Source organism: Mugil cephalus, chromosome 6 (genome assembly GCF_022458985.1).
Source record: "Mugil cephalus isolate CIBA_MC_2020 chromosome 6, CIBA_Mcephalus_1.1, whole genome shotgun sequence".
Classification (NCBI taxonomy): Eukaryota; Metazoa; Chordata; class Actinopteri; order Mugiliformes; family Mugilidae; genus Mugil; species Mugil cephalus.
In genome coordinates, this window is record NC_061775.1 from 9,526,197 (window position 1) to 9,539,489 (window position 13,293).

The following is a 13,293-nucleotide window of genomic DNA, read 5'->3' on the forward strand; positions in this document are numbered from 1 at the left end:
CAGTAATTACTGCAACCCTTCAATCTTCGTAGATGGAGACCTTTGCAAACAGACACAGATGCATCACCATAAATCAGCCTGGGCTTCACAGGTTACAAAGTGGAAAAATAAAACAAAATAGACAAGAAACAACATAATGCATTTGCCCATTTAAACATCTAGTAAAGATGAGCATTGATGTAAATGTGTTTCTCACTGCCAGGGAATACCACATTTTTTTCTTCTTTTTGTCTTCTTCTCCACTACTTCCTCTGCAAAATACCTTTTTTCCTAAAATAGTCTGCCACCAGTAGGTAAAAAGGGTTATGGGGGCCATGCACACAGTAGGGACACCAGTAACCTCATGGCCCCAGAGCTTCTTGTCTAGCCACCAGTCCCACGTTTTCCCCTCGGTAACAACTTGCTTTAAATCTAATTCTTGTATTAAAATCTACTGTTAGTCATCTGAGTAATTTTTATAAACAGGTTAAATAAATAGATTATTACTAAGTGAAAGAATGTACCTATTCAAAATACCTTTCCTTACATGTGATGTTATCATCAGAGCCGCTTGTTAGCCCAGTGACATGTTTTTCAAACATCAAATGAAAAGTAGTCTTCTTCTGTTTAAGCATGCTGCACTTCCACTACATTATACAGTATTATGACAGAAGTTTTGAAATGTTTTGTATATGAAACATCTTCCCAGGTGCAGCCTGTGTCACTGTGTGCGCTACTCACACATGCACACATGCCGGAACGCACAAACACTGATGGCTGTGGAGCCAAAGAGTCTGAGTGGGGTTCTACGGGGGTCTAAGAGATGCTGAGTCGGTTTAGGCATGGTGCCGGACATATTTCACATGAAAGGAAGACGCTTCACAGTCAAAAGTCAAAATGGGAATACAAACAGCAGAATCACATGGGGAAGCCGCACCAGGACTGAACTAATATCACGTTTTAACCCGGATTACACAGGACAGTTCTCAGGCGTTGTTGATTATGACTTCATGCGGAGAAAAGATCTTCGGTCCTCGTTCCAACCCCAGGAGCAGAGTTGGATCTGAAGCCGGAGCCCTGAGTCTGACACCCACACACTCCTACCTGCTGAGATAGACTGGGCTCTGTCTCACATTCAAAATAACACAACACCCATGGTTTTGTGCCATCATCCCATCTGGTCTTATTTTAGATTTCTAATAATGGAGTGACAGTGTGGACATGTTTGGCATGATTAAAATGGATTGCATTCATCTAGCATCGGTCAGAGTGTTCCAGGAACCACATACCTGGCAGATGCTGGGTTCTAGGGTCGAGTTTCAGTGAGGTCAGATATGTGACATGAATAGGTTTTGCAAGTGCTCTTGCATCCTCACATGTGTGCACAGTATATGATGAAGGTGTGAGCAGCAGAGCAAAGGGAACGTGGTGCCAAAGGCTGACCTCATGTGGCTTTCCGTGCCCTTCTCGTAGAAGGTATTTGAAGTCTGCCTCAGTCCCTCAGATCTCACATGTGGCTTATATTTGCACCCAAATACCTCCCAGATCTATTGGCTCCTTTGAAATGGATGTAAACATGAAACTCTTTGCCATTTATCTCAGGCCATTTGGCTGTCTTTATAGTGTCACTGCTTTACAGGGGCATAGAAGGGTATTTAAACGTCTCGGAGTGCGGTTACGAAGGGCTGTTTATCTCATCATGGTCTGTGTGTGTGAAAGTGAGTGAAAGACGAGAGAGATTTCGCAATACTACTATGTTTCTGGACATTGCCCAATTAAGTGAAATGGGTTGTGGAGAAAAACAGAAAACAAATGTGGTTCGAAAAATGACTTTTTGCGTGTCCTTGTTCACGCTCATTCATGAACACAGGCAACATTTCCCAAACTTCGTGCTTTCTTGTCAGTTACACAACACTGTGGCGTGGCAAGCTGCCCTGTTATTGTTAGTTGGCCCGATCTCCACTTGAGACCTACGGAGAAAACAGCTCAACTACTTTGGCTGTTGATGGACATGTGTTTGATTCTTTTTCAGTCCCACTTCGGGGAGTCTCCTGAGGTCTGTCAGTTCCAATCAAATTCACTTTGTATCAGCTCAAAAGATCTGAATTGCTGTAGTTTCATTACTGATTTATTTTTGTGCAATGTGTTTTTCAAGTCAATTAAATTGAAGCCACATGGTATGCGATTCAATCAGAATCCTTTGTTTCTTGATGATATATAACCTGGCTTTAAAGCGACTGATTGTGGTGTGACAAGAAGTTGTGTGGCATTATACGGTGACATGCAGTATCTGATGCATATTGTCGCAGTCTGAGGTTTGCAGGATCATTTTCAAAGCGTATTGTCAGAGGACTCGCTGTCCGTACTATGTCCCCCGCTGCTGTTTGTGGTTAATTTCAACCCTGCGAATCAGCACGTACAGTATACTGAGGATGGGAATCTGAAAAAAGAACTGGAGGGAAAAGAGAGACCTTTGAGAAAACAAAGGGAAATGTCTGTGTTTTTTGTTGTTAGTGATCTGTTTAAAATTTGCCGTCAGGAACGGCTGCTGAAAGATTCTGATCTGAATTCATATTCGGTCAAACATTGATTTTGCAAAAGCCATACACTAAAATGTAATTTCAGTTTTCACCTGAAGAGCTAGTTATTAAAGGAATAGTATGATGTTTTAGGAGCGTTAGATGAGAAGACTCCTCTCATGCTTTTAAGCTCTGTTGTAAGGTGAAACATTTAGTCTACAAACACTCGTAGAGCACAATTAGAAACACATGTCCCGTTTCTTTTACAGATTTATTTTCAAAGTGGAAAAGCAGCCGATTGTCGTGTTGCGAAGGGTTTTATGGCGAGCAGTTTCTTGGCTGATTACAGAGACATCCTTGAGTCTTGTCACCAGCGTTAGGTTGCCAACCAACCATCAGAGACCTAAGGAAGGGATCGAAAGTTATCTGGAGAGCGTTAGAAGTGGCCATAGGCAGATCTCGTTACCTTTGGACGGAGCCAGGCTAACTGTTTCCACCTGTCTCTAGTCTTTATGATAAGCTAAGCTAACAGCCGCTGGCACATGCGTGTGCACAATAATCCCAATAATTGGACGACATTTTAAGTTATTACCATGAAACCATTACACATTCATTCACATGTACCTAGCTGCATGGAGCTGTATGCTCTCTTGCCAGTTCATTAGGCACACTTGTGAAAATGATTGGATACTAACATGAGGGTCTATTGGCTGTGGCTGAATACGTAGAGTGGGGTTCACAAACCAGAGGGTTAGCGGTTTGATCCCCTCATGCTAAAGTGTCCTTGAGCAAGACACTGAACCCCTCGAGTACCAATAGGTAGAAAGGCTCTGTATAAAATCAAGACCATTTACCATTTAGGATCAGTCTCCGGTCATGGTCAGTGTTTGTGCTCTTATGCCTCGAGCTGGTGTAGCCAGATTCAATGCTTATGGTAACACACTTGTGAGATTTCATTCTAGGGCGTGTTTCAGTCAATAGAGGAAAAAAAAATACCTCTGCACATGAGTGGATCCTACAACAAATCAGAGCCACTGTACTATAACGAAATTCAACTCAACAGTGCACAAATTACTGCATCAACGATACTCTTCTTCTTCCTCTTCTCATGCTTTGAGTGCCAATATATAGAAAAGCACTATATAAAAACAAGACCATTCACAAATAAATCTTAGCCTCATGAAGGCTGTGGTATTTGTTTACAGTAACAGAGAGATCTGCTGGTTCAATTGTGATTGTGATCTGTCACAACATCATTTTAGCCTCAATAACAGAAACACTTTTGCGTTCAATTCAGCTCACTTTAGCAGCATCACAAACTACTACCTCCAAAAGTATCATCCCGTTGAATTACCACCTATTAGACGCTGTTTCACCTTAAACTAAACAATATAACAGTCATAAAGCAAAGATTTAGTGTAGGAATGTTATATTAGGATGCATTTGTTTTCACTAGTGTACCAACGAACTGGAAAGTGCAGTGTCAGAAGTGCTAGGAGCGCTCTCCTCTAACTTGAAAGGAGTGACCTATACAAATTATTTCATCTGTGTGCTTCAACTGCCCAGTCTGAAAACCACACATTTAGCACAAAACATACTCCACCCAAATTATACAACTACAGCATGTTCATGGTACTTCCCCGACAGAATAATGTAAGAAAGGCTTACCTATGATTAGTATGTTACCTTCTGCTCTATGCTTGACTGCCTTCTGGCATTCACATTTAGCCTTCTGAAAACAACCCAAATCATATAATAGAGCTGATTTGAGGGCCTTTGGGAGGAGAGCTGAATTTATGCCTAAGGGTCATGGAAAAACGCACGAAAAGGCAGAGATGGAAGGATCACAGCGCAACAGTAAATAAAGTTACAGTATGAATAATGAGCTCCCGCTGTACCAGGGCCTCAACTGGACTAATGACAGAGACCTGTTTTAGATTAGGTCTCTGACACACACACACACACACTCGTGCAACCGTACTCAAGAGGCAACACACAGAAACCCATGCACTCAGGGGGGAGGTCCTATCAGTTCAGATAATCTGTTGCCCAGGGCAAACAGATCTCCGTTTTCTGCTCTGGGATGGTCAATATAGAGGAGGAAGCAAAGGAGGCAAAGGGCATCACACACACACATCTTCAATTAATCATTCACCCTTTGCTCTGAATTGTCAAGTGTCCGTCAGCAATTTCCCCTCCATGGGTCTCGCTCTTCCCAGATTTTTCCCTTCTTCTGAGAAGGCTGTAACTCAAAACTCTTTCAGCAGTGGTTTAGTTTTTCCAGTGCTACAGTATACAATAGTTGATATTTATCAGCGTCAACAAGCATCGTGGAGCAAGGCTGCCATCTGCTGTTGGAAGCTGGTCCAATTTAAGGAAACAGTCATTCTATAATATGCACATCGTGGTTTTATTTAAAAACGGCACGTTTTCAGTATTCATATCTGCAGGTAGACGTCATTCATATCAAATGTCCTTCTTTTGATATTGCAAACTTAAAACTCTCTCTGTGGAGACCAACATTGTCAGCTGCCCCCGTGTCTGGGATATCTTTCAGCAATTAAGTAACTACACATGACAGGACGGTTACTATACACTCCAGTGAAAACCAGCACCAGCCAATCCATGGAGGTGCCGTTTTATTAGTAGTAAATATGTTTATCCTGATTCCAGGTACCAGGAAAAACAGTTGGGATATGCTAGCAAATAGGCAGATTGATTCTACAAAACACACAGCCGCAGAAGGATGTGTGCATACGCTGCACACCTTGGCTGAATGACAGCCGTCATAATCGGTGGTACGGGAGTTTAATCTAAGCCAAACACTACAGTTCAAATTCATGTGCATTCAGCTGCTTCCTCCTCGGTCCTCTCTAGGTGTCAAATGGGCTCCGATTGTTTGTTGTTTCAGTCTCAGTTCACATCCTCCCCACAGCTCATGGCTCCACTGGCACGGAAAGCAGAAACCAAGGCAGGGTGAAAGAAAGTGAGAAGGCACAATAGCTCTCCGTCTGCCTTCTCATCCTCTCAACGCTTTTCCAGTTTTTTGAATCTTGCCTCTGTAAAGATAAGGGAAAAAGGATTGTTGACCCATAGCTTACAGATGAAACACGCAAATAAAACATTTAATTACGTTAAGGTGTCATTTTATGGTGTATTGACAAATTATTTAAAGTTTATGAGTTTATGAATAGTTTACGGTGTCAGAGCGCCATCTGCTGCCATGTCTGCTGATAGAGGCGGCCATTGTGACTATTATTAGTCTGTTCCACACATGCCAGCAAAAAAATAGCCAGCATATGGGAAAAAGAAACCACTGTAGCTATGCTGTCACGCAGGGACCTCATTCTCAATGACAGAAGGTCAATATGCAAGGATCGACTATGCAAAAAAAAGCATATAACTGAATTACATTAATAACACATTGACTCCAGGCATTAACATGAGTACTGGACGATCCGATCACAAGTGGAAAGCCAAGATATCACACCTGTCATCAGAATGTATTTCAAGCCACCACTAGTGAACAGATCTCACCGGAAACTAGATACATCATTATATGGAAATAAACTAACCAAGCCAGGAAAGGAAGAAAGGTATAATATGTCAGTTGAGTAAAATATTTGTGTTCTCACGACTAGAAGAATATGGCCACATGAGAGTGTTCAAGCGCAGTATGATGGGATAACCCTCGATGCATGTTAATACCAGTCATTAACGCGGCCCAAGTTAAACAGGATCTGTTTTAAACATTAAACTTGTAGTTACTGTCTGGTTAAGCGCCTTACCTAGTTTCTTGGAGTATGCGTCTAGTTTGTAAGCAGCTTGTTCAAGTGAAGATACTTGCTCCTCGATCTGATTTATCTGGTCCAAGTAGGGCTGTAGGCTAGCATCTGAAAACACACCACCCAAGTGTTGATGACATTGCAGAACAAACACACAGACTTTGACTGTAATGATGTAGTGCAGACACTGTATGCTATAGACCGTACTCACACTTGTTGTTAAGATCTTGCAGGTTGCGGCTGATGTTGATACTGATGTCCTTCATTTCCATGTACTTCAGACTAGTAAGCTTGTTCATGTTCTCCAACAGACGGTAATCTTCACAGGTGGCTGGAAAGGTAAGAAGATGGGGAGAGTTTTAAAAACAAAATAAGATCATAAACAACAAGCATCAGCTGTTGCTGATTTAGTTGACAATACAGTTGCTGCATGCAATGAAAGGAACATTTCAAACCTGTTAGTTCTCCTTGCAGGAAGATGGACATCTTTTCAAACATGTCAGTGCACAGCTCGTTGATATCGGGCTCTGCAGGCTCCACTGCCTCCTCTGCTGTCTCCACACCACCATCACCTGATCACATTCACGAGGCACAAGATTAATACTACACAGCTTCACAGTCCAGTTTAGACATTAAATAGAACCACATTTGAAAAACAAAGCCAGCTGCAACACATTTTTTTCTCAAAAGTAAGGAAACCCCACACAATGTAAACTAAACAAAAATAAAGCAAAAATAAGTGGCTTAATGATGCGTGTGTGTGTGTGTATATGTGTGTGATACATTAGCATTTGGACGCTACGGAAGTGCAAAGAAAGACACTCACTGTTTGTGCCAGGTTTCTTAGAAGCAGCCCCCAGGCTTTCCGCTGGATCCTCCGGACCCTCTGCGGGGCCGCTACTACTTGGAGGCGGATTCGTCGCGGCCAAAGGAACCGACGGTGCTCTGGAGATGCTGTCCATGGCAGCGGCCTCGTCCCCCGTGGCAGCCATTTTGTTCCTGTTTTGATTGCCTTTGTCACGTGAGGTGAGTCTGTTCACGTGACGACCGCCCGCCAACACCCACCACCAGTCCCACTCGCGCGCACGGCCACGCCCTTATGTTGTTAGAATGTCTTTACCTTTGTAATTTGATTTTTAGGCGGCAGATTAATCTAAGCATTAAAGACATTAAAGGACCACACACCAATATTAAACGGGATCAGTTGTGATTCTGAGTCTTTAATGCACATCCAAGAAGTGAAATTAGTGAGCTGAATGTCAGCTTGTCTTGCGAGACTGAAAATAGGATATTTCATTTGTTTTTTTGAACAATATCCACAATAGACTTTTACAATTTTACTGGTAGACGTTTAGGATACAGCTGTCTCTCAGTTAGTGTTTGAGCTGTAGTGCCCACATCAAATCAAATCACAAAAAAATAAATCACCAAGTGTGCCAATTAATTAATTATTAATACTTGAAAAAAATTTAAGTTTTTAATAAATTAATTTATGTGTCTACTTCTCGTTAGACCCCATCTCATAATTTGTACATTTTCATTGCATTGCTTTAATTTAAGGGAGGATTTTTTTTTTATTTGAACGTGTGAAATCAGTGTGCTGCAAAAGCATTCAATGAAACCTAACCACTGACTGCTTTGTCTCAAGGCTGTAACATACATGAGTGATCCAGCTGAGGAAATGACTGAAGAAATATATATTTATTATCGGGAAGTTGTAATAATTCACATTCTTTACACGCCTTATTTTCACAAAAATAAAAATCAATCCGTGAAATTGGTTTCTGGGTGAAAGCGTTCATTATTAGCTAATGAATGATTGATGAGCAAATGATCTGTTCCCCATTTTAAAACACATACACATCTATTTTGTTCTGCTGTGAGATTTGCGTCTTCTTAATATTACCAAATGTTTAATACAGTGTGTGATGTACAGTATGAATTCTAAAATATAATTAGCTAAATATAATTTGGAAAACAATTGTTTTTGTTAGTTTGTTGTAATCATATTTAATGGGTTAGAACTGCACAATCCTCAATGCATTTTTATAAATGACAATGTCAGTTAAATTTTGCAGCTGAGATTTAGGAAATATGGTTTTAACGGGTCTTTCTTTTGGCTGGACAGAGTGCTACATGCAAAAAATACTAAAGTCAGAGATGCTTTTCCCTGATTAACTGCTTTTACTACTGTATATTATAAATGAAAATCGTATTCATTCTATTCAGCATATTCTTGATATGTTAAAATATGATTGTTACTTATCACAAAAGGTGATTACATTACAAAATGTTTTGATGTCTGAACATTTTTTTAACTTTATGTATAACTTTTCATGTGGTCAATTCCTTGATTATAATGGGCTTCCGTAAATTATTAATACAGTCGATGGTGACAGTGATACTGCAGCAGAACAGTAATTAACCTGCATACTAACTACAGCGTTGGGCTGTGCGCGCTCCCGTCCGCAGCGTGCGGCTCTTGGTAGTAGCGGCAGGATTCGGCAGCACCTGAGTCGGCGGCGGCGCTGTTGTGGAGGAAGCCGGTCGTGACAGCGGCAGGCGAACAGCAGCAGGCAGGGAGCGGACTGTAAACATGGCGGCGTGCACAGCTCCAGGGCTGTGCCGAGCACCCCGTTACTATTAGCCAGGGAGACGGAGACACCTCAAAAATGGAGACCGAAGAGGAGCAGCACATAACGACGCTCCTCTGCATGGGTTTCCCGGACCCCGACGTGATACGAAAAGCGCTCCGACTAGCAAAGAATGACATCAACGAGGCAGTGGCGCTTCTGACGAACGAGAGCCCCGGACTCGGGTATGGATACGAGCCGATGGAGAGTGGGCCTGCCCCCGGCTTGGGCTCGGGTGGAGACGGGGAAAACAGCGGGAGGACTGGGACGGGGGGCTTCGACCCTCCTCCGGCATACCACGATGTAGTGGATAGCGAGGTAAGGACAACTCTCGATCCGGCGAGGCACCGTTTGAAGAAACGAGGGAGGAGGACATGGCTAATGGCTAATTGCAACTTGCAGGAAAGAGTGGACTCGCCCATTTAACGAGCTAAACTTAGCAGCCTCTGTGCTACATACAGCCAGCCTAAGACGAGCTGTCAGGGCAGGAGGTGAAATACCCTTCGGCCTTACTGGACAGAGCATATCACTGTGAAGCAGCGACATTAGTTATCCGCCAACATTAATCATGGGCATTTAAATAAATGTGATATAAAGTGTATTCTGAACTTGCAAGCTAACCTAGCTAGCTGGTAGCTCGCTAGCTAGCGGAGTGTATCGCGCCAGTACCTGAATCACTAACAGGGACTGAGAGGGATACACCGCATGATTACAACCACACGTTTCATCTGGGAGCTGTGGTGGCGGGTCATCAGGTGTATCTGTCAGCCTGCGGCCAACCATTAATACCCACTCAGTGAGCTTTGCACGGGTTGGCTAACGTTAGCACGGAGGTAGCTGACAGTGTCATCCGTGCCCAGCTAGTGTCCACAAGAGCCGGACTCAGAAACAGTTTCGCAATTCCGCACTTTCTTTGCCATACGTGACCATTTGATCAATCAGTCTCAGCTGTCTCTTCAGTGTCAAAATTTTTTTTTTTCTAACTGAGTGATCATTCGTAAATATTTGGTTTAAAGTCTGTGGTATTTGGTGACTAACGACCGGTCATTGGTTCTTTGACAATTATTTACCCACCAGACCTCTCATTTTGACCTAGTTTCTCTATGTTAATGTGATTTTGTAATGGTAAACTGCACCACTTTCTCATAAGTGCCATTCTACATGAGACATGATAGGATTGGTTTGACTGACACCTTCAGGAATTTGAGGATTTTTGCCTTAAGCGACTTGACCCCAATCCTATTTCTTTTCTAGATCTCCCAAATCTTCATAGGAGACCTTCCTTGAAGGTCACAAATAAATTAATTTGTGCGATTACTGATTAGATCCTTCTAACCACTTGTTGTTTCACTCTTGGACTCGCTGAGATTATGGGTTCTTTTAGTCAAAGCAGTTTGATTTGAACCCACGAGTCCAGCTAAACTAACTTCTCTAATAAATGTTTTCTGCAAAAAATGGCTTGTAAAATGTTTACCAGAAGCGTAGTGACACAGAGGAATGATAAAGTAATGCTGCTGTGCAACATAAGAAGTTCCGGTATCTGAAATAACGCAAAGGTGAAAGTGATTTATTTCCCATATTCTCTTCCTGTGTTTACCGTATTGGTTCTTATGAGGTCCGTCGCATGTCTTTGGCCTCATGTTGTGCTTCTAAATATAGTTCTGCAGTCTCCCTTGACACACACACAAACACATTGCAGTTTTTGCAAGGGTTCCCAGGAGGGTTGTCGGTGCATGGAAACAGAGTGGTGCTGAGTTACCACACCATGCGCCCCATGGTTTGCCTTTGAGACATGAAACTTTCCCCTAAAGCCGTTTAACACTGAGATTTGTGGCTTACATGTATGTTTGATGGTGATTTATGAGAAGTTCTGTGTATCGCAATCAAAGAGCTGATAACCTTCCCTTTTCCATTCTTCTTTAAAATAAACAAATCAGCTTTTCCCTTCAAGTTAAATCATTGAGCTGTGATTTGGTATTTCAGCGAACATGAAATGTCTTAGTTGCTCTTTGAACCCAGTGTTTTCTAAGATCACTTTAGCCCCTACCCCCCTTCCTCCCTCTCACCCATCTATCTGTCATTTCTAATTTTCTTAGAAAGGGAAGAGATGAAATACGATGCTTCTCTGATGCTTCCCCCTCCCCTTTCATTCCTCATTTTCTCCTCTCGTAGAGAGACTTTCAGTCCGTCCAATTTTATCGTAAACGTATCACGGTGATGCCCGGTAAAACATGCACCCGGGGCACTGACCATTATGTATGCTAATATGTGGAGATGTATTCAAAATGGCAAGACTTAACTTTTTTTTTCCTGTATTAATATTTATACATTGCAGTCAGTGCCCATAGGCAAAATGGACAAATGTGTGGTGATAGTTTTGGTCATTTATAATGTAGTATGGGTTGAATCGTTGTGCTCCTTCAAATACGCTTTTATACAAGCTTCAGTAAGTAGAACTGTTGCAGTGCAAACATGCTGCTTGATTTCAGACATGGCATGCTTAAGTCTTGATTGTGTTTGTTGTCATGTACTGATGGACATTAGTGTTTCATAGGAGGGAATTCTACAGTTTAATCATGGATATACACATGGTCTCATGAATATCTAAGCAACTTTATGATGTAAATAATTTAATAGTCCTCACACAGACTCATAGCCATTTCCTGTTTTGCGGTACGTATGGCAGCCTCGAACTCGAACTAGGTGTTATGAGCCATAAATACATTGTCAGTGCAAAAGTCGACTATAAGAATGAATAGAGTGAAGTAGCATCATGCTACTAACAAGATGGTGTCATGTCACGAGGCAGGGTGTTCATTAAAATCGACTCTAGCTCTCACACCCTGTCTTACACATCAGAACCCTTTGACGAAATCACCAGAAAAGTGCTTGAAAACAAGCACCCGTCTTGATTTTTCTCGAAAGCTTCCAGGGGGATGAAAATTATGCAGGGATGAAGGGCACACTGTAGAGGAGAGGACACACTTTCCAAATGGCTGCTGCTGCTCTTTTCCCACAGGGAGGAAAAGAATCAAGCATCATCCTGTCTGGCTCCATCATTGCCAGAGGCAATTGGTATTATCCTTGCATCGCGCAGAGGACGGTCGCAGCGTCATTTTAAAACAATGGCACCAGATGTGTGAAGTGAAGGCACCCTCTGCATTAGGTAGTAACTTTGTCTTTGTCTGTGTCTTACAGAGGAGCAATGATGAGAACGGGAACTGCTCTGGAGGCAGCATGGAGTTTCCCACCACCAACCTGTATGAGCTGGAGAGTCGTGTCTTCACTGACCACTGGTCTATACCTTACAAGAGAGAGGAGTCCCTGGGCAAATGTCTTATTGCCTCCACCTGCCTTGCCCGGCACGGTATGACTGTGTATTTAAGACGCATTATACACTAAATCCGCGTCGTGATGTAGGTGGCATGCTTTGTTTGGACCATCGGGTGTTTGTCACATGTTGTTATTTTGAGCGCTTGTGCCGCATGACTCGATGTGTAACTACTCTGTGACAGCCAGATCTTCCAAGTTTTATACGTGGGATAAATATGTGAATCCAACCTTCTCTCTCAGGTCTCGCTGACGCTGATGAGAACTGCAAGCGGTTTATGGACCGGTGCATGCCGGAGGCTTTTAAAAAGGTGAGTAATAGAGAAAGAGACCTTTAATTGACTCCTTGATTAATTAGCGTGCATTATCTGACGTTCTTCCTCTCTGTCTTGTTCAACATCACCAGTTGCTGACCAGCAGTGCTGTACACAAGTGGGGCACAGAGATTCATGAGGGAATCTACAACATGCTCATGCTGCTGGTGGAGCTGGTGGCAGAGAGGGTGAAGCAGGACCCCGTACCTGTGAATCTGATGGGAGTCCTGACTATGGTGTGTTGTCTCACTTAGTAGAATGCACCAGAAATAGCAGAAAATGAAAAGATCTTTGATACCTATCTCATCATGAAGGATAATTTAATCTGTGTAGCAGAACGTCTTGTTTAAAAAGTAATATGCCACTGTATTAGCTCAGCTTCGTCAGTTCATGTTACAGTAGATGGCTGAAATTAGGGCCATTAAAGTTAAAATATTAATAACAAGTTCTTTTTAATGTCATACATTTGTTTAAATGCGTAATTAACTTGCGCATATTCTGTGATTTGACCATTAACGTTTTGGAAATCAGGGAAATAACAACATATATTTGGATAAAGAGAGAATATTAGCCCACTCACGTGTTGCTAAGTGTTAAAATATCCCTAAAGGTACATTTAGAAGAGATAAAATTAAATTATTAATTAAATTATGTCAGTCCCACGATAACTACGAAAATCATGCAGTTAATCAGGACTGACTTTTTCAATCGATCGACGGCTCTATTTGAAATG

General features: G+C 42.2%; 2 protein-coding genes across 6 annotated transcripts in view; one reads left to right on the forward strand and one right to left on the reverse strand.

Moving 5' to 3' along the window:
* Positions 1-4,889: 4,889 nt before the first annotated feature.
* Positions 4,890-7,304, reverse strand: bloc1s2 (biogenesis of lysosomal organelles complex-1, subunit 2). The gene is made up of 5 exons (XM_047586115.1): positions 7,110-7,304; positions 6,739-6,855; positions 6,495-6,614; positions 6,287-6,391; positions 4,890-5,557 (listed from the first exon to the last, which is right to left on the reverse strand). The coding sequence occupies exons 1-5, from the start codon at positions 7,273-7,275 to the stop codon at positions 5,526-5,528; spliced, it is 540 nt and encodes a 179-aa protein (XP_047442071.1). The 5' UTR covers positions 7,276-7,304; the 3' UTR covers positions 4,890-5,525.
* A 1,488-nt stretch (positions 7,305-8,792) lies between these two features.
* Positions 8,793-13,293, forward strand: part of usp24 (ubiquitin specific peptidase 24) — a 31,450-nt gene continuing 26,949 nt past the window's right edge. For all 5 annotated transcript variants that reach the window (XM_047586800.1, XM_047586802.1, XM_047586803.1 and 2 more), the window contains exons 1-4: positions 8,793-9,234; positions 12,115-12,283; positions 12,490-12,557; positions 12,653-12,796. In XM_047586800.1, the coding sequence (XP_047442756.1) occupies positions 8,956-9,234; positions 12,115-12,283; positions 12,490-12,557; positions 12,653-12,796 (660 nt within the window). In that variant the 5' untranslated portion in view covers positions 8,793-8,955. The remainder of the gene's footprint in view (positions 9,235-12,114; positions 12,284-12,489; positions 12,558-12,652; positions 12,797-13,293) is intronic.

Excerpts from the sequence above, each read along its gene's own strand:
- bloc1s2 (XM_047586115.1), bottom strand. The coding sequence starts at position 7,275 with ATGGCTGCCACGGGGGACGAGGCCGCTGCCATGGACAGCATCTCCAGA. Across the intron at positions 6,615-6,738 it reads CCTGCAAGGAGAACTAACAG|CCACCTGTGAAGATTACCGT; the intron begins GTTTGAAATGTT and ends TTACCTTTCCAG. Across the intron at positions 5,558-6,286 it reads CGCATACTCCAAGAAACTAG|AGGCAAGATTCAAAAAACTG; the intron begins GTAAGGCGCTTA and ends TTATCTTTACAG.